This window comes from Eutrigla gurnardus (assembly GCF_963514095.1).
Source record: "Eutrigla gurnardus genome assembly, chromosome: 5".
NCBI lineage: Eukaryota > Metazoa > Chordata > Actinopteri > Perciformes > Triglidae > Eutrigla > Eutrigla gurnardus.
In genome coordinates, this window is record NC_139919.1 from 26,909,004 (window position 1) to 26,934,425 (window position 25,422).

The following is a 25,422-nucleotide window of genomic DNA, read 5'->3' on the forward strand; positions in this document are numbered from 1 at the left end:
TTGAACGCACCGCCATTGGAGAGCTTTTTCAAACGGTCCCTGCTTGAGGCTGCATTAAGCGCCGGCTGTGAATGGGACTTTGACGAATAAAAAAAGACATGAAAATCTCTCAACCAAGTTTTCAGTCCTCTTCAACTTTATATTTATTGTGCACTCAGTATGGCTGGCTGAATAGTGTTGAAAATCTAAAAAAGACTCGTAAGATGTAACTTTGGCACCGCCGCTGCTGCTACTATTTGAATCCTTTTTATTATTTTCTTCTTGATGTATGCACGTGTTTATTTCAGGACGCTCAGCGGATGTTTCTCTTCCTTTTGCTCATTTCTTCAACGTACTGTACACATCTCTGCAACGCAGCCAACCCTTTAAGATGATGATCTCATGAATGCGGTGTGTGTACCATCAAATGTAAGTGTCTGTTCGGTTGCTAATCAATCCCTCAGTGATTGTTTTTTCCTGATGAAGGGAATTATTTATCATATGCATCACTTTGCTTTTAAAACGTATTATTATTATTATCGCTAGCAACAAGAGATGAAATCGTGTTACGAGCCACTGAGTTACATAATTGTTGTGTTGGTGAGTTGTTGTCAAAGTAGTTGGGGAAGACTCGCGAGGAGGGAATGATTTATTCATGAAGAGACGGTTCAGTTTAGTTCACGGCATCGCTTATGTTTTATTTATCTGCGTGAAGGCAACTTTTGATCATACATGCAGCAACCACACACACACACACACACACACACACACACACCGGGGGATCTCACTGGGGTATCTCGCTCCGTAGACAGACAAAGACACCAGCATCCCCTCAGAGGCGTACCAGCCGTCAAATCTGCATTTAAAACGCAGTCTCACACACGTTTCCCGCAGCAGAGAGGATGTCTGCTGTAATCAAGCTGTGACAGCGTACGAATGCCTTTCCTGCAGCCATGAATTACACGGCGGCGGGTCCGAAGGGAAGTCTACCTGCAGCAGAAGGAAAACCAATAGTTTGACTGGAAGGAGGCGTATCAATCGTGAGGAGCCCTAATGACGGCTTTCACCCTGTAATATGTGATGCTATCACACCATAGGGGTGGTCCCCCTTATAGAGGGAGGGAGGGGAGGGGGAGTGAGATGACTAAACTCTCAGCTCAGCTGTACTGTTTGGAGTGCAGAGTGTGCTACCATGGCAACCATGAAAAGACACTTCATGTTTTTCTTTTTGTGTCAGAGCCGTGCAGCTTCACATCAAGTGTCTCTGCAGATGAGTGGCCGTGCATGTCACCTCCCCGTGTTGTCATACATCTGAATGTAAATCAGTCCACATGTGTGTGTTGATGCAGTTTTTACAGCCAATGGTTGCTGAATCTGTTTTTTTGGATTCCTTGTTTTTGTGGCTGGAGTGACTAAGACGCTGTACGTGTGTGGGCGAGCTCACAGCTCATCCAGCACTGACTTATCTCAGGTTCCACGAGGCTGAGACGCCATCCACGATATGAGCAGGCGGTTCCGACGATGACATCCTCCGTCTCGATCCCATCGATTGGCTGGCAGCTTAATCGCTGCGTTTTCATGCGCCGCCGCCTCAAAAAACGAGCCTCCTTTGTTTGTTGCGCTCCTTCTGAAACGATACAGACGTGCATTAAACAATTACATAACATTTGACTCATAATGCTTTCTTTTTTGGTCGTTTTTTTGTTCTATTGTGTACTCGAACAAGTGTAATTAAGTTTCTGTGAGGTTGCTGCAGGCTGGTAACAACATTATCATAATATTCTCTTTTTAACTCAATGGCATGGTAATACCGACCTTTAGCGGGGGAGAGAGAGGGGGGCGTTTTAATAAATCATCATTTCATGCTTTCTGCTTGAAGCTTGCATGTTTGGCCTCGAAGAGCTCTGACAAGACGATCTTAAAGGTAGTGCGGCTATCAAAATAAAAGCGAGCACACAAAACTACCGGAGCATCATTTAGTATAATGTCAGGACAGAGAGACAGAATAACAGCATCGTGTGTGTTTCCATGTCTGCTTGGAGCTTAGATAAATTTTGAAATGTTCCTTTTGCGTGTGGTTGGAGTAACCACGGCGACCCACGTTAGCATCAGACTTTGCACTAAAAGGTAATCACGTTTATAAATACTTTATTCTGGTCAATTATCCAGACATGCCCACATTATTATGCATGTTTTCAAACGGGGCTGTTGTTTCGCCGCGGACGCTGCGGGGGAATTGAGAGCTTAATAAAACTTTTATCAACTCATAACATTTACAAGCAGCTAAGGCGTAGTTGAGGAAACGCTAATTACACAAGCTGATCCGAGTCAGGAAGTCGAAAAGGGACGGTGAAACCAGTCGAATGCAGCGGAGATGCAAAATAGGAGTCCAATAAATGCATTTTTTGTTCTTTTTTTGCTGTAATTTCATGCAAACGTGACGAAGCTGCAGCCCGACATTCTGCCTGCACTGTTCAGCAAACAGATGATGTCATTCTAATGCTTTGCCTCAATTATCAATTCATCAGACGGACAGGCCAATTCATGAAGAATTGATTGCGGCTAGCGCTCAAATCATTTGCAACCACTATCTGCATCGTCTGATCTGCAGTTGTTGCATTAATGATATTATAACTTCCCCCCTTTTTCGGCATCGGATTCCTCCAAACTGTAGGCAAGGAATTTAAAACCATATTTGGGATTTGATATCCCAGTTTGTCTGCTTTAGTTACTGTATCACCATCTCTAAAAATCGAAAAAAAAATGTGTGATCTTGCACCAAATGCATGAATATTTTTTTTTTGCAAATAGCACAGGAGCACCAGGAAGCTGTGTGCTTGGCAGTGCAGTCGGGTTGCATCCTTTTGTGGGTGCACCGAGTATTTCACGGTTTATTTCTGCCACAAAAGCAACCTTTTTTTTTTAAATCGCCCCCCTACACACCTTAGAAAAATGACTAGGGAGCTCAATAATTCACTTTTGAAGAAGAAGAAACAACTGATGTGCCCAGCGATATAGAAAAGCAATATTTACTGACGTATTTATTTGGCTGAACCTCCAGAGGAGGTCTCTGCGTGAGGGCACATAAAAATACACAGTCTCATTTTAGCTGCTGTGATCTTTTTGTGTTGATTAGTGGATGCTCTCTGATGTGGTCTTTATATAAATAATGCATCGGTGTTGGATTTAGTTTGTTTTTGTCTTTTTATTAGTATCTCTGTCTCCTCTTTCACATCTAGCGAGCTGCGGTTGCTAAGGATATTTCCTTGTAATTCGCCACAGTAATGGCCAATTAGTCAGCACATTCGCACTAACACTTTAGACTCTGTTATTACACCACGTCGTGTGTGTGTGTGTGTGTGTGTGTGTAGGTTTTCTGCTTCTATGCATGCTTTCTTTTCCACTTGCAGACTCCGCCAGCCCGTCGCTCTTATTGACTCACAGGAAACAAGCCTCCCCATCCAGACCAGACCAGACCGCCGCTGTCATGACGAACATACAGCTGTCAAAGCTCATGTTTAAGAAAAAAGCAGCGTAGCAGAAAACTCCTATTCCGTCCCTGACTTGTCTTAGAATCACACCATAATTAGAGACCATTTTCTTTCTCGTTTAAACCTCTGTAATTCCTAATCCATTGTAATGTGGCCATTACTGGCTCATTTTTTACACTTGCTAAAGTCATTAGTCATCGCTAATTACCATATCGAATAGAGGAGGCCAGCTGGGGGAATTCTAATGGGAGTTTAGAGCTACAGCAGATTCTCGGGGAGCTGTGGGTGGAGATCATATAGCAAAGGATGGAGATCTGGATCTGACATACTGGGAGAGATTCTCCAATTCGTTTGGTTGTCCATCATCATAGACACACAAACGAAGGAGCGTCGGTGTCTCTTATTCACATAAACACACTCTTTGCTCGGGATCGACTCAAAAACACCTGGATTCATTCATTAAAGCTGCTATAATTATTATTTTTATATTAAAAACAGATCAAATGGCTTTATGTTTGTGGAAACGCTCTCACGTTGTGAGAAACCAGAGAACCAGAGTTACATAAGTAACCTACAAATGTCAGCGACGAGCTGGTAAAGAGTTGGATGATGGTGGAGACCAAACACAGAGCAAACACTTGCTTCATGATGTGATGTTAATGCTGCTTTATAACGTTGCCCCCTCCAAAAAGGAATTAAGAGTTTGAAATTCTTTAAAATATCCTGTCGTTGCCCTCAAATGTTGTTCTAAAGGAAAAGGGAAAAAACAGTCATCACTTTTTGTAATACAAAATAATAATGAAGTATCTGAAAACCGTTTCCGTTTTAATGACACACACATTGTGTTGCATCCCTGTATACATCACCGCTGTGCAGCGGCTGCTTTTTACAGCTTCCATTACCGTTCCTTTTTCTTTGTAATGCAATAAAAAGGGGGGCAGAGTGAATAATTGATTAATCATTGCCTTTAACAAGACTATGAAATTACAGCGCTGCTTGGGAAAGATTTCTCTTACTGTAATAAGACGGCTTAGTTAATGTTTTCGCCGAGGTCGGCTGCTGTGCAATAATGTATGAGGAGCGGGGAAAAAAAGGAGGCTCCGAGGAAGCCAGTTCAAAAGGAGACAAACAGGTCTGTGTTTGCCGCTTCGCTCGGCTGGAGGAGGAGGAGGAGGAGGAGGAAGACTGCTGCAGGAGAACATCAACATCTCTTTCAGTCGCACGATAAATGCCGACTTGCTCGTTCTTTTAAAAGAAACACAATCATTGTCGTCAGGAAGAAAGCGTGTGTGTGTGTGTGTGTGTGTGCGTGTGTGTGTGTGTGTGTGTGTGTGTGTGTGTGTGTGTGTGTGTGTGCATAGTGATGTCAGTGCCACGGTGTAGGCCATTGTTCAAACACAGCGTTTGTCAGTGACGGGCAGGGCGCACGCTGGACACGTACTGTGGATTGTGGGAAAAGGAAAGGAGCGAGGGGAAGAAAAAGAGGGCGATTGGAGGAGAAGGATTAGACAGCTGTTTACTGCCATCTCTGGAGGCCAGAAGCAGTCAGAGCTAAGGAGTTTGTCAGCCTCTGGTGGTACGATCCAGTTTACTTTTAATCTCTGCCATTTCTCTCTCTCTCTCTCCCCTCTCTCGCTCTAACACACTTCCTGTCCACTTCTTTGTTGGTCAGCGTTTCCGTCCTTCGACCCTCTTCAGGTGAAACAACGTGATTTCCTGAAACGCAGAGAAGCTTTTTTTTTCCTCATATTGTGTCAAAAAAAATTGATAATCAATCTAGGATTTCATTTCCTTTTATTTCTCCCCCACAAGCACAAAAATATAAAAAATAAATTACAATATGATTGCAGCTCAAAGCGGGAGAATTTGCTGCTGTGATGAAATTTGGGTGTTTTGTTGGTCGGACAAAACAAGGAATCAGAAGATTCCAGTTTCTTTTCATTTATTTTTCTAACATTTTATAGACAAAAATGTTGTGTTTTTATCGAAAATGAAACAAAGTTGTTCGATGAAGATCTTATTGTGATCACTTACATTTCATTCTCATGCTGATATTAAACTTTTAAGTCATCCGATGGAAATGCTCTTGATATTTATGCACTCGATCCATCAAATCCCCATTGGATGATTTCTACTTGTTCAACCATTGGTCCTGTATTTTCTCTCGCACCCTCTGATTGGTGGGTTGTTTCTATAATTATATCCAGGACCAGACCTTGTTGCCTTTACCTGAAGTCTGAGATGTCATACATTAATGAGCATCAACCGTGTGCTCATTTTATTTCTGTGTCGAGCTGAAATGAAGAGTTCTGACGCAGGAGAATCGGGACTTGTTTTAATGCAACGCTAAATATGCACTGAAATATTTATAGATAAAAAAACAGAGAAAAACGTGTTGCTATTCCTCACTGCACAGAAAAAAAGCTTAACCTTCCTCACACCCTTTTTGAACAGTGATCAGTTAACAAGTCAAAACACTCACACACACACACACACACTCACACACTCTGCAGACAGCTCTGCACTCTCCCAACTGACTTTTCAAAGGCTCTGCATCCATCCTGCGTCTGCTCTCCGCTCGCTCCCCGACTGCTCTTTCATCATCCGCCCGTCATCTGAAAAGCATCTTAAATGATTATGTTTTTAGCTTCTCCCTTCTTCTTTTTTTTCTTCCTTTCCTCCCCCCGTACTTAATCTCGCCTTCATGTTCACGCTGCATTTGGCTTGACGGCACAAAGGTGAATCATGAAAGCCTTTTTTTTGTTTCAGATTTGTGTCATTTTGGTTGCGTAAGCTCTCCGGCTCTGTGCCTCGGCGCTTGTCGGGGGACCCGGTATGTAACGCAACATGATTTCTGCTGTTGCTGCTCGAGCTTCTCTTGAGGTGAAGAGACACACAGAGAGACAGGGAGAGAGAGAGAGAGAAGGAAGGGATTTGACTCAAGAGGATTTTGCTCACAAATCATCAAGTTGTTGGGGTTTTTTTTATTTATTTTGTTTTGTTTTTTGATTTCGTAAGTGCAATTAGAGCAGCGGCTAAGTGTTCCTCCTCTGCCTATTAATCCCCCAACAATTAATGTGCGTGGGTCCATGAAACATATTGGCAACTTTCTTAAAGTGAGATTAATTTGGCAGGCAGGAAGCTGAGTGGGCCTTTGTGGAACTGGTTATCTCTCCACAGCACATTGGTCTAAGCTCTCCGAGCTCGGTGTGCGAGTGCAGAGGGGGTGTGATGTAATGTAGGTCATTTTGGATGGTGTGAACATCGCAACGTTCGCAGATCGCGTTTCCTGATTGTCACTGTGAGTCACTGTGTTGACGTTTCATTGATTTTCTCCTATTTATCCATGTTTTTTTAGCTCTCTGTCCGGCCGCATCGTCGGAGGCGTCTGGTGGTTCTTCACCCTCATCATCATCTCCTCCTATACGGCCAACTTGGCCGCCTTCCTGACGGTGGAGAGGATGGTGTCTCCTATAGAGAGCGCTGAGGATTTGGCCAAGCAGACGGAGATCGCCTATGGGACGCTGGATGCCGGCTCCACCAAAGAATTCTTCAGGGTGAGAAACAAAGAGTCGGTGCTAAACCCCCATGGGACGAATACCTTGCATTTCCTGCAACTGCTCCACAATAAAAGTCCCCACCAGTTGAATGCTTTTAATGTGAAAGCAGCAGCGGTAGGGGATGTTGGGTTTGCATTACCGGCCCTGCTATAGTTAGGAGAGTAAACAGGAAGTACAAACAGGAATGCTGGATCACATGCTTACATCATTTCCTGTTGAATCCAGTGGTGGGAATGGCAGATAACTGCCTTTAATGTGTGAGTTTAACCCGTGATTTTGACTGTTTTTTAAATTGTATTTATTTGTAAAGTGTCTTTGACAACCTTTAAAGTGCTATATATAATACATGTATTATTATTATTATTATTTCAGCGATCAGTTACGTTTGAGTATCTCGGTGCCGAGACGATACATCGTCATGTCGATCCCAACGTGTTTCGCCACTTTCAGCTTGCTTTGGATTAAAACCAACGAAGCTGTAAAAAAGTAAACACTTGAAAGTTTGTGGTGAGGAAATATAACCCTGAGTACATTAATGTGGATTCATACGGAGGCATCGATGGGTGAGGGTCAGCAGAATATTTATTTGGTCATCAGAGCTGACAGTGCCATAACACAAATGAACAGCCCAGTTTGGGAGGCCGGTCCTTGAGAAGTGAACCGGAGGAGAACGCCTGCTTGATAAAATGCCAACAAATAGCATCTATCATTCCTTTTACTGAATATTAAAGAAAGATTTATAACGTTTCCTGATGAAGTATTCACACTGTCTCCGTCTCCTCCTCCTCATCGTCAACGCCTCCGCCAGAGGTCGAAGATCGCCGTGTTTGAGAAGATGTGGTCCTACATGAAGGCGGCCGACCCGTCCGTGTTCGTCAAGACCACGGACGAGGGCGTGATGAGGGTCCGGAAGTCCAAGGGCAAGTACGCCTACCTGCTGGAGTCCACCATGAACGAGTACATAGAGCAGAGGAAACCGTGCGACACTATGAAGGTGGGAGGAAACCTGGACTCTAAAGGTTATGGCATCGCCACACCCAAGGGCTCGCCGCTCAGGTAAACTCCCGCCGCCGCCGCGCCGCTGGATAAAAGCCTCCACGCGCTTTTATTGGAGCTCCTGCATGAGCGTCTTCTCACATTTATTTATGCATCCCTTTTAATCATAATAACACAATTTAGTTTGACCTTTGGATGCATTCTCATTAGACATAGAATGCATTCATCTCACAGAAACTCATTAAACTTTTCCCTTCTTTTGCACACAAAGACACTTCCGACGTAGCTTGTGAGCACTAGCAGAAGTGTAGTGAGTCCTTAAGCAACACTTGTAGTCCTGCTGCCCTCTAATTACATCCTGGACCTTCCATGTGAGCATTCGTGGCGTCTGCTTTGAAAACTGAAGCCCCTCCCCCTCAAACACTCATACAAAAATGCAATTGGTCGCTCTCACGGGCCCTCGAAAAGCAGGATCACAGCTTAAAGGATCACATCCCATGTGGCTAATTTTCCACTTCCGCCAGGGCTCACGCCATTTCAATGTGATGTGAAGTTGAATATTTGCCACATTCAATATGATAATTGATGTAATGAACATTCATATTGGATTAACTTAACTTTTTTTTTTTGGCCATCGACGTGCAAGACCGGCAGCTGTCTTTTCCACATTGCATTAACACACTTAACCTTCCATTCATAGTGTTTTATCTTGCAACTGCAGAGAGAGTGCAGGAGCTGGTGGCATCCGAGGCTTTTAATCGATCTCTAATAGGCCTCGTTCGTTTTAACGAGAGGAGCCATATGGGGAGATTTCACTCAAACTCGCTGAGGATCCGTTGTCGGGTTCCACCTTGGTTGACGGTCAAAGGTCAGAACACGGCGACGATAAAATGCTCCCTATGACTCCGTTTCCATTCAGCACAAATAATTTCACGCAGCAGGTAAAGTGCTGCGTCAGCGACAAGACACCTGGAGAGGTGAATCTGCTCCCATGTCGTCTGATTGGTCCAAACCTTCAACATAGAGATGGGATGCTGCCGAGGATGTCCCCATTCCCTCTCTCTCTCTGTGTTATTATGTTATTCTCTGCCCATTCACTGATGTCACCGACATTCGTTTCTTGAAGAAAAGATCGTTTGAATCATTCAAATATATAATAATTCTGGGGTGATACATCGGTGAATGTCCAGTGGATTCAAAGAGTTGTGTTCAATCACACCTGCACTGCATTAATGCATCAATTTGCACGGAGCGCTGAATATTAGGGGATGATTCCATTTAGTTTGTCCCTCTTTGCCAAATGTAACACTTAAACTAACAGATCTGATATCAGTGCAGTGAGGACGGACACGCCATCAAGTTAATCTTCTCTAATGCTACTTATACCGGTGATAAGGACACATAACAGCATATTTCAAAACTGCTTCCCGAACCCCAAAAAAAGGAGCAGAAAGTGCGAAGCGGAGACCGACAACACATCCAAATAAGCTCACTGCAGATAAATAAGCCGGGAAAGGGAAATATTTAAGTATCTGCTTATTAAGTGTGAGGGCTGATACCAGTCTGACAGATGTGAGCGTCCCTCCCTGATGTATGAAAATATATGGACGTTCTAATGTTTGTATTGCAGTGCAGGCCTAATTGAAAGTAGCACTTTGAGAAAGCTGCTAAAATGGCATAACTCTTCATTCTGCAGGATGTACCGACGGGCCCAGTCTTCGAACTACGCTCTGCTCAGCCCCGTGAAATGTTCTGTATATATTCCTGCTTCATTTCTCACGTGTCATGTCCATCCCCCCCCCCTCAACGCCTGCCTGACTGTTTACCCCCATCCCACCTAACACACAGCTACGGTAGCCCCCCCTGACATCTGCTCACCTCCAACCAACCAACCAGACTAACCGATGACCTGCAGGTCTCCATGTCCACACTTTTGACTTCTTTCTCTCTGCCTGCCGCCGCCGGGGCCGAGAAAGAATTCAGAGGTTTTACCAGCTCTGAGGATTTACCTGTGTTCCCTATAAGCTGCGTTCAGGGATAAAAAAAAAGACTCGTTCTGCGTCGGCTGGCGAGAAAGGCAAAACAAATTTGTTGCTGTGCAAAAAGAAAAAAAGAATTGACACAGATTTGAGTGGAAAATGAGACAATCTGGCGCGCGGCTGTCATCTTCACTTTCATGCAAATTCTGAGTGCAGATTGTTGCCTTTCTTGTGATTTGTGGACGTGGAGAGTCTTTGTCCTCGGCTATAGGAAACACACGCGGTCCCCAGAGAGAGAGAGAGAGTGAGGGTGAGCCTTGAGGAGATGCTTTGGATGAGCTGCTGGGTGTAGATTCACAGTCAGGACTCCGTCTGTCGTCACTCAGTTTCCTCTTTTCCTCACTTTGAGAAATTGCTTCGATTGAAGCCGACAGTTTAGACGTTTAAAGCCAACGTGTGCGTTTTGTGCCCGCTGATAGTTCCCCACTAATCAACACGGGCTCCTCGTCGCCACGACAGCAGTTATGGCTTGAATATTGATAGGTTAGTTACCATAGCAATCTGTACGCCGGTGTCACTGAAAAAAGGAAATTGCCATCTGTAGACAGACTTCCGCATCCAATGCATCTCAATTTATAGTGTCAGCTCTGCCTCCTTCCGAGGCCCCTGCTTGGTAAAACCTGTCTCTATACTGCTGTATGGGTTGTTTCAGCCACACGACTAACATGTTGCATCCCAAAAAAAAAGAAAAGCTAAGTGCTCCTGCTTCATATCAGTAGTTTTACCGCGGGAGCCTCTACTAGCGAGTCAATGTTTGCCATAATCACCACCGCCATGCGACCAAATCTCCTTATATCTGTCCCATAGAGTGTCTCCTAATGGCTATCGTTTTACATTATCTCCAAGAAACCCAGTAAACCTGGCAGTGTTAAAACTGAACGAGCAGGGCCTCTTGGACAAATTGAAAAACAAGTGGTGGTACGACAAGGGAGAGTGCGGCAGCGGGGGCGGGGACTCCAAGGTCAGAGCCAGTTTGATAAACCCGGCGGGTAAACCGGGGGGTTGTGGGGAGGGGGGTAACCGGCAGACCCACGCTGTGCACCAGCAACGCCTCATGTCTTTGGATCATCTTCCCTGCTTAAACAATAGATGGTTTAATAATAAATGTGATTCAACCGGCTGCATCCCTGGGGATCCGTTACCTTTTGGCCAAACACACCTTTCATTTTGACTTAACATACAATTGAGACATCCGTGTTGCGTCAGTAAGCAGTGTGCCGGTTACCCAGAGTGATATAGTAATACACATCTACTGCCTTAGGGAGCCAGCCAACCAAGATAGATGGAGTATTAATGCATATCACTGTGTCTGTAATGATGTTTTTGCTATATATTCTATATGCGTGCGTGCGTGTGTGTGTGTGTGTGGCGTGTGTGAAAAAAAGTTTTTCAAGCATTAACGTGTGTATGTATTTGCTGCTCTGTGTCTCTGAATGAATAACATAAAATAACATTGGTATAATATGTTATTTATGTTATTTCCTTATGGTTGGAAGAATCCCAGTAAACCTAGCGGTGTTGAAACTCAATGAGCAAGCCGTCTTAGACAAACTGAAAAACAAATGGTGGTACGATAAAGGGGAGTGTGGCAGCAAGGACTCCGGAAGAAAGGTTAGTCTCCCGACCAAAGACCCGTCACCTCACAGCACCTCCCAGCACAACCCCGCCCCTGATCCTAGACCAGCTCCCCCAAGCCCAGCCCTCAGCCTCCATTGCACTGAACAGCACCTCCCCCGTGTGGTTCTAGCAGTACTCCTGTATTGGCCCGAACATAAGACCGCTCCCTCCTAACGTTCTACAAGACTTTTTAAAGACGAGGACGTAATTCAAATGTATTGCACGTTTAAATAAAGATTCCATGAATAATAATGAAAACAAAACGATCAACCTGGTTTTTTCCTTTTTTTTGCAGCAGCAGCGAAAATCCGCTTCGGTGATGAATTGATTCATTCATTGATAATTATGAGAAATCAATGCATCAATCTGCTGCGACAAATAATTGGATCTAATCGCTTCAGCTGTTGAAATTATCATATTGAATCACAACAAGTCCCTCCAGACTCCAGAAGATACGATCTCACTGCTGCTTTCTGCTGCCGCCGCCGTCGGCAACGACTTCTGCTGAGAATGAATAGCGAACGCCGTCACCAAAAAAACATCCAAAATGTCAAATCCCTTTCTGCTGGAGCTTTAACACGAGGCGGCAGTAAACGGTAGCCACTGTCACCATTAAAAGATGTTGGAAAATGCTACAACTATACTGTAATAGCAGTCGTAGAAATAGAGCAAAGTCATCGGCAAACTGACGAATAATATCAATTAAATGTTGATATCTATCCAGGGATCGCTACCATTAGCAAAAATTAGCCATAAAAAAGCGACAAACATTGTCTTATATTCGGGCCAGTACTCCGGTGGTACTCCTGTGTCTCTTTTCCCCCACTGAGTTTGTGTTTTCAAAGATTTAATGTTCATAACCAGTGTGCAAAAGTAGATTTAAATAATGTGTGGTGGCTTAGGATTGATACGATGTTAATATATTTATACATCTATATTTATACATCTATATTTATACGTAGAGCGCCTACAGGTCCAGCCATCTAAGTGTATTCCACCTCTAATCCTCTTGAAATGGATTTCCCCAACTCCCAAACACACACAGATCAAGTGCGATGATAACCTTGAGTTTGTACTGTAGATTGAATATGAATCACTCGGAAAGCAATTTGCAACTCCTTCCCAAGGAGAGAAGGGAGACGGGGTGAGGAGGGGGGGGGGAGACACGCACAAGGACGGGAGGGAGACGGATGATGACATTAGGCCGTTGGACTTTGCTGAACCCCTTAAAACTTGTTGAGCCGTAACCTTTGCTTTCTGGCTCTGGTCGTAATCCGGCCTCCCGACTCGACTCTCCCCGCAGCGGGACATGCAGACCGAGTTCATGTTTTAAACGTCGCTCACCCTTCAGCTCAGGTACCTCTCTGGGTGTTTGCCAGCTGGCCTTCTGAGTCCGTCACGCCCGTTCGATCGCTAAGATTTCTCATATTTTCACACCTCAGCTGCAGGACTGTCAAACCGTGTGCCATGAGGGACTGAGTGGGCTTTTAACTGAGCTACGCCTCCTCACGCACCCGTAGCAAGTACTTAAGGAGATTTATCCCAGTACTTCCATTGGTCAGGAACATCTTTGCAGTATACATAAGTCTATGTTTAAATGTGGTTGACTGTGACAGTTTAAATCAGCACTATAGTAAATATTTCAGTGTTTGGGAACATTCCTTGACTTTAAAGGAATAATTTGACAGTTTGAAAGTCACGTGAGAAGATGCACATCTGTAGGTTTACTAGAGCATCTATAAGGACGACGATGACGTCGATCCTTACTTTTTATGTATTTGCAATACATTTTTCCTCATCTACTTAAAAATCTCCTGATCCCTTTAAAAACAACTCCAACTCACCACTGTAAACAGTAATTAGCTGTGTGATGGGCTGAGACATTTCATGGGTAGCTTTTTTCCCTTTGGTTTGGTTTTAATGGGTGTAGACACACACACACACACACACACACACACACACACACACACACACACACACACACACACACAGCCTATTTATTCTAAAACATTTCTAAGGATTCGGCCTCTAGGACGATGAACACTAAGAAGCTTTCTTTGGAAGTACAGCTCCAGCCGATAAACATAAACCCAGCCAAAGAGAAGGACATTTTTATTTTTGTTTTATCTTATTTGATGGAAAGAAAACCTGTAAAATCTCCGTCCTCCATAGCACATAGTTTGACACGTGTTCCGTTTTAAAGTTAAATAACATAATAAGTACAGATTAAATGCATTAAAATGCCATTTTGCCCTTCGGGGGTTACAAACCATTTAGGTGAACCGACTAAATACCAGCTGGATGTGAAAGTAGAGACGTCATAAAGCGTAAACCACGTTTCCCAGGTGGCGTTAATCTCCTGCAGTGACACAAAGGTATTCCCTGAACACATTTACATGAAACGGCGTGCTCATTAGACGCCGACTGTCCCGTGAGAAGCCTTTAGGTTGACTGATTTCATCTTTAATGATTTCCAGTACAGACTATAAATAGCACTAATGTACGTCGGAACAGGAAATAACGACCCGCCATGAGGAGCGACGTCAAACTGACGACTTGTTTTGTGCTGCATGAGTGCATGTGATGTCGGGTTTTAATACAGTTTACCTTCACCTCAGTCACGTGGACGAGTACCAGTTGACTCAAAGGGTTAATATAGGAGTTGTTTATACCATTTAGAATTGTATGAAATGTTTATTTATCTGTCTATTTGCTGTTATCTGGGGCCTGTCTCACAAAGAGAGCAACACAGTCGGGCTTTTAGAAAAGCAGCAGGAACACGGCTGACATTTGAATAAAGGAACTAGAAAAATAAATAGGTTTGTCTTCTTCCTCTTAGGAAGAAAAATAAGATATATATAGAAAAAAAAATGTCATTAATGTTGCTTGTGTTGAAAGTAGCACTGCATTGTGATTTGTTGAATTAAAAAAAAAAAAACACTTGATAAAGGCCCGTTATAGAAATGTAGCTCTAATAAATCACCAGGAGTTAATTTCTCCCCTCCTCCCTTTTCTTTTTTAAATTAAAAAGGCTGATCACAGCTTGTCATTAGTGCACAGTCAGAATGCTTTTTAGAGAACTATTTATATGACAGCGTCTCCACCGAGTCGCCTCGTATTCTCTCTTCCTGCAGCGAAGAAACAAGAATCCCACAGTCTATAATTAACCAAATAATTACAATGCAAAAAAATAATATAAGATTGTTTTCATGGCTTTTCCAGCTACCTGCCAGTGTATGTACTGTACTGTTAGAGGCCCTATTTTGTAGCCACTATAAATCTTAAATATATTTCTTCAACATTATCTTGAGAGGAGTCTTCAATCACTTATTTTATTATATTTTTACTTAATAAAACATCAGGGAACTATATTATTTATGTGTTTGTTGCTTATAATAATGCTGCTTATAGCTTCTCTTGAGGTTCTGTGAGTTAAACAAATGCAAGGTAAAAAAAAAAGATTTTTATAGATTTTTCTTTTTACAGCAGATAAATATTGGTTATAGGTCTCCTAGATTAATAATAATTGATATCGGCTTTCAGTCGACCCCTAATTTGAGTGAGACTGAAGAGGCGGACTCGAATCCAAGGTTGACATATTAAATCCTGCTTTGTGAGGCAGGCCTCCAAACTATGTTTTTATGGTTGTTTTGTTTTTGTGTGGAGTTATGTGTGTGTGTGTGTGTGTGTGTGTGTGTGTGTGTGTGTGTGTGTGTGTGTGTGTGTGTGTGTGTGTGTGTGTGTGTGTGTGTGTGTGTGTGTGTGTCCTCTGGTCTTTTATGGAAGAGTGTGTGTGTGGGTTTGAGTGTGTGTGTGTGTGTGTGTGTGTGGGTTTGAGTGTGTGTATATTTGTGTCTCTTAGCTGTAATGCGTTTGATTCCTGGTTGTGTGTCTTGTCTCGATACATGTCTGTGACTCAGTGTGTCTGGTTGCCACTATCCCTCCTCACCGATTGGCTCTTCCCTTCCCTCTCCCCCCTCCCTCCCCTCCCCTCCCTCCAGGACAAGACGAGCGCCCTGAGCCTCAGCAACGTGGCGGGAGTCTTCTACATCCTGATCGGCGGCCTGGGCCTGGCCATGCTGGTGGCGCTGGTGGAGTTCTGCTACAAGTCCAGGACCGAGTCGCGCCGAATGAAGGTGTCGACCGCGCGAGCCGCTGCCGCCTCAGCCGCTCAGGCCTTTCACTGCTCAGCCTTAGACAGTGGTGCTAGCGCCCCCTACACAGAGCTGCAGAGCTACGGCCTGTACGCCAACAACACTGTTAAGATATAAAGGGCAGAGCACAGCCACGGGGTAGGGAACCATGATGATGATGATGATGATGATGATGATGATGATGATGACATCCGCCTCCTCACCCTCCCGCCCATCTAACCGTGATCACAGTAGGGCCTCTCACGGCTTCCACCGCAGTGCAAACGCTGTCCTGTTCCTCTCTCTGCCGCTACCTCGCTCCGTCTTCTCCGTCACTGATCGCCTGCAGTGTTGTTCAATCACTTGATTTAAAAATTGCCATTATGCCTGTTTGTTCCACAGTCTTTTTCCCCCCGCCTGCGTTAGCATCGCAGGGTTGTTAGCATGTAGCATCTTTAGCATGGTTTGTCTTTAAACGTATCATATTAGTTACATAAATACACTGTCGCCCATGAAGTTGGAATAGTTTGTTTTCAGACACAATCCCAAAGTAGTTAACTACACATTTTTTTTTTTTACAGCTGATAAAAGCTGGAAAACTGCACTCACTGCAATAATCTTGTAATCTTCGCAGACGAAGACTTCTTTTTGCAGCACAGGCATGAAGGCAATTTGAATCACAGTGGTTCATCTATCTACCTCTGTCCCTCTGAGCAAATCTCTCCCCCTCTTGTCTCTTTGCTGTCTCGCAAACGCAGGGCCCATTGTGGTGAACATCCTTTATATGTATACCATGAGGCAGGCCTGGCGGCTCACATGTGTTCCATCCCTGTTTCTCTTTTAACCAACAACCGTCTTAACTCCAAACTGTTGTGTGTGTTCACAAACAAACAACCAGGACTTGTTGCTTTGTAGCGCTGCAGGTCTTCTCCTCCGTCGGGAGCGATGCATCGTAGCCGTTAGTCATCGTCTCCGCGGATCCGTTTGCAACCGACGACCTTTTGAATTATTCTTCGTTCCGACATCAAAGCCCCCGTCGCTGATACGCTCTTCGTGTAAACAGCAGCAACAAAAATAAAATCTCTTATGTTTTAATCAGCCCACGACGAGCCACCTGATCAGTATGCTGATGAGATTGGCGAGCGGCCTATTAGTGCGCCGGCGCCTTTATGCTGTTTGGATTGAAAGCAACAACAACGCCGTTCCAATTAGTGGGCCGGCGTGATTCTCCGACCCCCCCATGCAGATCTCACTCGAGTTACCCGATTTAATCAGCCGTAGAATAGACGATGCACACACACACACACACACACACACACACACACACACACACACACATCATTAGGTCGGCTTTCGAGCCTGGTGGGTTTTATTGTGCCGGACTGGAGAACGAAGCTGTTACACCAATGAGTGAAGCCTCAGCTCCCCTTCTCGGAGACCGTGATCCACATCGGACCGGCATCGTGGTCTACCAGCCCTGAATATCACTCAGACCCAGATAGAGAGCTCATTCTGCTCCTGAGTTTCTTGGCGTGCCAGCACCACAATCCAGATAGTGACATAAACAGCTGCTTATGCACATATAAATATATATAAATATAAGAATTGCGTAACTTATCTTTATTCTCCTGCATTATAGAAAGCACAGCGCAGCTAGCTCTAGCTGTTTCTCCTGGTTAGCATGCTTACGTGTGTGTAAGACTAAAACCTGGTGCGTGGACTAACCGGGCTCCCTTTTCTCTTTGTTTCCCCGACAGCAATCCATCAACGACGCCATGCGCTGCTCCACCCTGACCCGGATGAGCGGCAACGGGAGCGGCGGCGAGAACGGGCGAATCCTCACCCACGACTTCCCCAAGACCGTTCAGACGCTGCCCTGCATGAGCCACACCGCCAGCATGGGACTGGGTGCCTCCGGCATGTGATCACCACGTGACTGCTGGCGGCGAGGGCAAAAACAGGCAGGGTGGGGCAGAAAAAAGAGCACTCAAGACTCTAAAAATGACCTCAAGAAGAAGTCATGGCCGTCCGGTTTGACCCGTCCGTCCCTCCTGGCTGTCAACGCGCCCGACTTGAACTTAACCTTACTGCCAAAATGCACTCTCGACCCGCTCCTTAAAAAACTACCAAGACATTTTTTTTAAACAAGTGGATGTTTGAATCGGAGATATGGATAAAAATATTAAAAAAACACACAAAAAAAGAAGGGAAATGTGCTGCAATAAAGAAGCCGTCAACGGAGTGTGTTTTTGACTTTTTTACGGTGTTCGTTTGTGTGGAGGAAAAAAAAAACACACAACTTTATTCTTCAGTGTGACGCCTGCGCTGTGCCATCTCGATGGAGCTGTTGACGTTCGTCCGCGTGTGCAATACCTTCACCTTCACCCCGCTGACCTTTGTACGACCTTCATGCTTTCTGGAGGCCGGCCCGACTCGACCACACCTTTGCACAGATGTGGCAGAGGACGACGGACACAATTTGATATTGTTTCGGGACGTCCCCCTCCCATTAACACTGCCATTTTTATTTTATTTTTTTTGGAAGGACAAAGTGCTCCGCGTAGCCACTTTTAACGACATACAATGTGGTTTACACTCTTCTAATAGCGCAGAGAGCTTCAATTTGATTTCATCCTCGACTGAAGGTTAAACGCTGATTGACTGGGATACGACGCGACAAAAAACAAAACATGCGCTGCTGCTACACCTCATTTAACACATCATGCCTTGTCTTCGTGCCATATGACAGATTACACTCCACACTTGTTGCTACCGGGTCGTTCTGTTTGACCGGCGGGGGAGATTTGAGATGGAGAGTTTTTGCTCACTTTGACCCGAGGAAGGTTAAACACACTGACACATACTTCTGTGGCTTTGTACAGTACTGAGTGACCTTACACTGTATTCTACTGTTGTGACATTCATAGCATATCCATCGATGCACCAGGGAGGAAGATTTAATCTGGAGAAAATAGTCCCCATGCTGTTGTTGGATCCGTTGCTGCGTCGTTCACCTCCCCTCCTGTGATGTTCAGATTTAATGAAATGGGCAGCGCAGCTTATTTCGCTCTCATTTTTTATTGCACACCGTCATAAAAAGGGGAAAGTTGGCCTCCTCTGGAAGGATTGAGGCACTTTGGAGTGATTGACAGGTTCACCGTCACTTTTTATCTGTGCTTTATTGGAAGTCAAGGTCACGCCGCTCGGCTGCAGAGCTTTCTCCCTTTCAGATCACGTCAAGTGAACAGAAATCGGAGCGGCAGGTTTCCGAACAGCAACGGGCAGCCATGCTTCTGGCATGTAGGCCTTAAAAGAAAACTCCACCTGAAATACTTCTGTACTCGTAATGCAAAATGACTTTTGGGGGTGTGCTCGGCCCTTTTTGTCAGTTCGTGGTGCGTTTTTTGTTCCCATGAGGAACTGACCGACACTGACAGCAGAAAACTGTGCTTTCGGTCACGTTTTAGAAATGACGGGTAAAGAATATGGCTGATTAGTACGATATATATTTCTTATTGTCAACAAATCCCATGAAAGGACACGACAACAGTGTGATGACAGTCGTCGGGTTATTTGCCACCGTCACTCAAATCAGATCAGACGGCGCCCACGCCGTCGCCATCAAGCAGATTAGTTTGTTGAACTCTTAATGAATGACACGTTCACTTTTCTGTGCAATTCTTAATTAATATGTAATGTTTTGAAGGGATTTAATACTTATGCCGTAAGCTTATTGATTCCTACAGACAATTATTTAAAACAGCTCAGACATATATAGTTTATTTTTTTATTTAAACCGGAGTAAACAGTGTTTTTGCAGCAGATTAATACACATTTGGTGTGCAGCTTGACAGTGTTGGATTTACTCAAAATAAACTCCAGAGTGTTTATAAGGTGAGGGAGGAGAAAATGTCAGCCGGTGCTGCGGCTCATTGGTGTGTTTTTAATAGTCAATAAAAGCAAAGGTTTAAGTTCCACTACATCACGCCTCTTTAAGATCAATTCACTGTTGGTTTTTGGTCTTTTCATTGGACTTTTTGGCAGATAGGGGTAATAATAATCATGAATCCTTAAAAGTAAAAAATAGTTTTTCACAATGCATCACAACCAGCAGGGAAATGGTACACTCTGTGCCTTCTCCCACCACGAGTGTGTCGCTTTCCCTCTCGCCACCTACACAGATATTCAGCTGCAGAGGGAGCGCTGCCATTTCAGGCGCCTGGGTGATCAGAAATAATCACGTAGAATAGAGGAAATCATCAGGCCACGTCTCAAGTGGGCTGAATTGCCAAATTGTATTAATTCATCACAACAGAAAGTCCTGAAATGCACTGAACATCATCATCATCATCAAGTCCAACAGTGTCCAGAAGGTGGGATTTTTATTTTAAGGTGACTTGAAGGTTGTTGCGTGAAATGGGATTTTCCCTGCTGCCGAACGCCAGAGGTCAGTTTTAGATTATGTTCAGCACACTCGTGGCTGATCTCTCGTTTTGCAGGCAGAGGCCAAGCGGCTGTACAAAGGCAGCACTCATCCGCTCGTCGTGTGTTTATTTTTCTTCTCTCTGAGTTTCTGCTTTAGAAAATAATATATATGGTACCAAATCTAATGTGTGACCTCTCTCTTTCTCTACATCCTCATACAAGTAAGAAAAATGGGCAGTCAGAGTTTACCGAAATCATACATCTATTATGTATATATTTAAAAAAAAACCTATTTGTTCTGCTCCCAGTCATGCCTCAGTGAACCTGAATTAGTTACCTCCCGCGTGAGTACTTTTCCTTTCCTCTCATCGATGCGTCTTCTTTTGCTGATGTTGTATTAATTAGAACACGGCACGGCAATTCTTCAGTGGAGGCTTCAGACAGATGTTTTATATGCCATAACAGATTTGTTTAAAAAAAATGAAAAAGAAAGAAAAAAAAAAAGACACTCAATGTTTGTATTATAAAGGAGATTTGCAGTGCCGGAAATGTGTTACACTTTGAAGAGTGTAAAAAAAAATAATAAAACACACACACACACTGATGTTGAATAATCTGTAGACGCTAATGTTGTTTTAAAAACAGTTTTGAGTTCAATTAATTTTTATTTTCATTATTATTTTTTGCCATTTTCAAAAAAAAAAAAGGATTTCCTCGTGGTGTTTTTTAAGTGCTTGAAATTTAACACCGTTTGAATAATTCTTTGTCGTTTTTCCTTTTTCACAGTATTTTTACTGCTGGAATATTTCACCAGAGACATCGTTATTGTTTGTTTGTTTTTTAACTATGGAAAGGGTGTTACTGAGATTCAAAATGAAATGGTCAATAAAAAAAAGTAAAAGAATACAATAAATATAGGATTCAGAACTTTTGAGAACTTTTTTTTTTCTAACCAAAGTGTCCTGGAAGGAAGTCATCATGCTTTTGTAACTGAATAAAGGAATAAACTACGGATGTTTGTCCAGTTTTATATTATTATGTCTCCTTGGGTGAATGAATGGAATATGAATTTAGAAAGCAGAAATAGCTCCATCCAAAAGATTACCTCGCTTATTTATTTTACCAGGAAGTCCCATTGAAAAAACTTTTTTTTTGGCAAAGATAGCAGCCGTTCAAAATCACAAATTTTAAATGTAACACAAATACGACGTGAGCTATAAACATTCACAATAAAACAAAAGAACAGCTGTTCACACATTGGCCTCTCAAGAAAAACAGCCGTGCCTCCGCCATCACTTTCTTTATGATGCCCCTAAATTCATCAGTGGACATAAATATTATTTTGGGTTGTTGGGGTTTTTTTTGGCGTCAACAACAAATTTGAAAAAGTCTCTGTTGCTTCAAGACAATTAAAAGCAACTTAATGGGTCTCGTCAGGCTCGTACAGATTAGGGAGACATTTAATTAAGGAGCACCTTCACATGCGTTCCACTCAAACTCATTTGCATACGTATGTTTACATAATTTGCATGTGTCAAAGCAGGGAAGTAGAGCTGCATCGTCAACAAAACAAGAAGAAGACGGATTACATCATCTGTTTTTGCCATACAACAAGATTGCTGCTCATCATACCTGTTCTTACACTTAATTTAGCCACCAGTTTAAGGTTTCACCTTTAGGATTTTTTTCCCTACAACCTTGAACCAACCTTTTCCACAATGCTAGCCCTCCATCAGGCAAGAGATAACTTTGGAGATTTAACTTAAACCCCAAATTAATTAATTTTAGGCCACTTTGAGGCACTGCAACAACATTTAAACACAGAATTGGTGAACTTGTTGCCTGGATATGGAGCAACATTTACATCCACTAGAGTCAATATTCACTTTCTTTTAGCTCTGTTTTTGGTCCCCACCAACTGCCATGGGAAACATCTGGCTCTTTAACAACTAAATACTCCTAATACTTATACACATTATGTTCACCGGCAGTCTCGCTATAAACATCTGCGTCTGGAAACCAGGAGAGAAGTGAGACTGAACCAAAAAATCGTAGCCTTGAGGTTTCTGCATTTTCTCGACTCTGCTTGACGATGAATTCATTTCTTTCTTTCGTTATCTATTTTCTTGCCTTGATTGCATACATTCAGCTCCGTGTGCGTAAGAGCTGAAACGAAACGTACATTACTTGGAAGAAACATGTCATGCAACACTCATTTCTCATATTATTAAAACCGGAAGAAGGAATTATGGTGATGAATATTCAAATATAGAATGGGCCATTGTGTAGTGTGTGTGTGTGTGTGTGTGTGTTACATGGAGATAGCAGGGTGTCATGCTGTGTCACACCCCATGATTAGTGACATCAACAACCGGAGAGGCCCCGCTCTTTCTCACTCCGACAGCCGAAGGCCTGCTGTATAATTAACATCGCTCTCTTTCTCTTTTCCAAAGCTCGTTGTTTCAACGGCATTGTTGCTTTCCTCTTCTCTCACTCAGCTCTGGAGATTCACGTTTTATCGCTTTGAAACGAGGTGTTTAAAGAGACCCGAACCACATATTTATACGCCATCAGCACTAACTTCCTGTCGATCCTGCCTGAGACAAAAACACATCGTAGTGGTCTGTGGTCTCCCAGAGGTCTACGATAGAACCTCACATGAGTACAGAGAACGAACCAGACTGTGTGTATAAACCAGAGACTATTCATGGTACAAACAAGAAGGTCTCTGCTGTATTTATGTATAGATTACGTTATTTTAAGTGTTGGTGGAGCAGCTACAGTGTTAACCTGATTGTTCCGAACTCCATTCAGAAAACAAGCATTTTAAAAGTAATTTGCATATCGTCTTGAACAGAGACCTAACAAACCATGACTTCGGACTTTTTACAAATTGTCATCATTACGTAGTTATTTCAGCATCATTATTATCTGTTAAAAGCAATCGAACCATAACACAATTGTTTATTTTGGGTTCAAACCACTGTAGTAAACCAGCCGATGTGTGGCTCGCTATTCACAGTTAATACTGCTAATACTTGCTTCCACAACATGTACAAAGCAGTAATATCGGTTATTTCAGACATGAACCTGGTGCCTACATGTAGGTGAGCGTCTAGCAAGAGTGACGCTAATAAACACAAATTATCCCGCCGTCAAACTCATGCAAGTAACGGAAAACATTTTCACTTACCCGTCTTCAGGGTAACAACTTTTAAAAAGTGATTCTCAGAAACACCTGCAGGTGTTCTGATGATGATGGAGGCAGCAGATCGAGTACGTAGGAGTGACGGAGACATTTTGATGAGAAAACAGAGAGCATGCAAACGAAGAGGGCGGAAAGTGGAGGAGATCTCGTTCCAGCCTGGAGAGTCATTGAAAGCGAATGGTGCTTAATTGTGTCCAGGTGCAGCTAGCTCACACACTTTCTGTCTTTGTTCGACGTGCAGTCGCATCATACCTACACAAGTGGACACACACACTCACACACACACACACACTAATAAGCATATTCACTAATTCTCCAACAGGGACAGTTGATTAGCGACTGGGCCAGTTTCCAAGAGGCCAAGACAAACACAGGTGTGCACTCAAACTCGTTAGCCTCCTGGTTGGATCTGCATAGACAGCTCATGTCGGCTCAGATAAAGTAATACTCGACCCAAAAATGTTAGTGTTTTGTATCCGTTGCCCCGTAGTTACGGTTGAATCGCCTGTCAACCTTTCCATTCTAGTGTTGAACAAAGGCAGTTTACAGATTTTCCACTCGAAATTCGCAAACAAAAGCAGGCCTCTCCTTTCTAACGGTGAATATTCAGCAGATTTCATCAGCTGCAGCTCGATAGCTCATCAAGCTAACGTAAGCTAAATGAGTTGGCGGCCTGATATTTAGGGGCTTACTCGTTTTGAATTGCGTAATCTGCGATTAACTCAATGTCCACAGCTACATACGTACACGAAATTGTGCTAAAAGACGGAAGCTGGAGCTGCATATCGTTGTAAACGTCCTACATTGACGCCTAAGTAAGATCTGGGAGAATGGAAGTACGTCATTCTAGCGCATTATGGCTGCTTACGTTGTCTATTTGGACAACATGACAGAAGTCAACACTATTGTACGTATTATATGTAAATGCATGTCATTTTTAACTTAAGAGAAAGAGACTAATGTATGCTAACCCTGTCTGAGATTAAATGTTGGTGGACATAACCTTTAACCCAACGTAGTTTCGTTTCGTTGGGTTAGCGTGGACATGCTAACATTACAGCTTACATTAGAGGGAATAAACACTTTTTCCTATTCATTTTGTTGATTTATTTGGTTTTGGAAAGGCTGAAAGGAAGAAACAACCCTCAGATTTTTTTCTCCATGGACAACTGCTCTTAATAAAATCCCACTTAGCCTAAGCACAGAGAGAAACCCGGAGCTCGACAGGTCTGCTGTGCCTAGTTATACTTGATTAGTTATGATCTGACCATTGCTGCCGCAGCAAATGCTCAATTACTTTGTTTTCTTTTTTTTCTTGCAATTTATTTTTCGTATTCCACGGAGCGAGTGGAAGTTGTTGTGTGTGTTCCCATGTGTCTGGGATTGTTAAAACATTTTTATTAAGTCTTAATTTTAATTGGATTTACGTCATTTAAAATTATCGTTTTTGTGCGTCATGACTCTGCTTGCTATTGATTTCTCTTCTTTTTTTTTTAAAGCTGTGGGCATTTTGTTTTTTAATAAATGAGGTCCATTTCCCCAAACTCTCTTCTTCTCATCCTTTGCATTTCAATAATGCCATTATGAAGAGAGTTGGTTCAGTGTCTGCTGGCATGTGAGCCATGTTTTTCTAAATAGAGGAGGAAAGGAAATCAATAGTGGTGAGGATGATGCTGCCAGCTCGTGTTGGGGGGGGGGGAGTCTTGCAGCCATCAGGAAGGAAATGCTGGCTCTTCTTTGGAACAGCTTAAGTAAACTGACTCAGTCTGTAGCAAAAGGGCAGTCACACACATATCCTGGATGTTGATTCACTTCTATCGTGAAAGTCACTTGTAATTCAGCCGTCTCTCTCTCTTCCCTTCCTCCCTCCATGCTGCAAACACCCACAAGCAGCTGCAGGCAGCGGCTGCACACATTTCTGAGTGGGAGTTTTCTTCCGCACGTATAAGTGAGCGAAAGACGTCGCCACAAGAA

The 25,422-nt window shown here is 43.4% G+C and overlaps 1 protein-coding gene across 3 annotated transcripts in view; it reads left to right on the forward strand.

Moving 5' to 3' along the window:
• Positions 1–21,252, forward strand: part of gria1a (glutamate receptor, ionotropic, AMPA 1a) — a 61,059-nt gene extending 39,807 nt beyond the window's left edge. Inside the window, exons 12-16 of one of the 3 annotated variants that reach the window (XM_084009162.1) lie at positions 6,829–7,027; positions 7,839–8,086; positions 10,912–11,026; positions 15,684–15,818; positions 17,573–21,252. In XM_084009162.1, coding sequence (XP_083865288.1) covers positions 6,829–7,027; positions 7,839–8,086; positions 10,912–11,026; positions 15,684–15,818; positions 17,573–17,740 — 865 coding nt within the window. In that variant the 3' untranslated portion in view covers positions 17,741–21,252. Of the gene's footprint in view, positions 1–6,828; positions 7,028–7,838; positions 8,087–10,911; positions 11,027–11,561; positions 11,677–15,683; positions 15,975–17,572 lie in introns of all 3 variants that reach the window. The other 2 variants (XM_084009163.1, XM_084009164.1) reach the window with 2 other exon arrangements.
• The last annotated feature ends 4,170 nt before the right edge of the window (positions 21,253–25,422 follow it).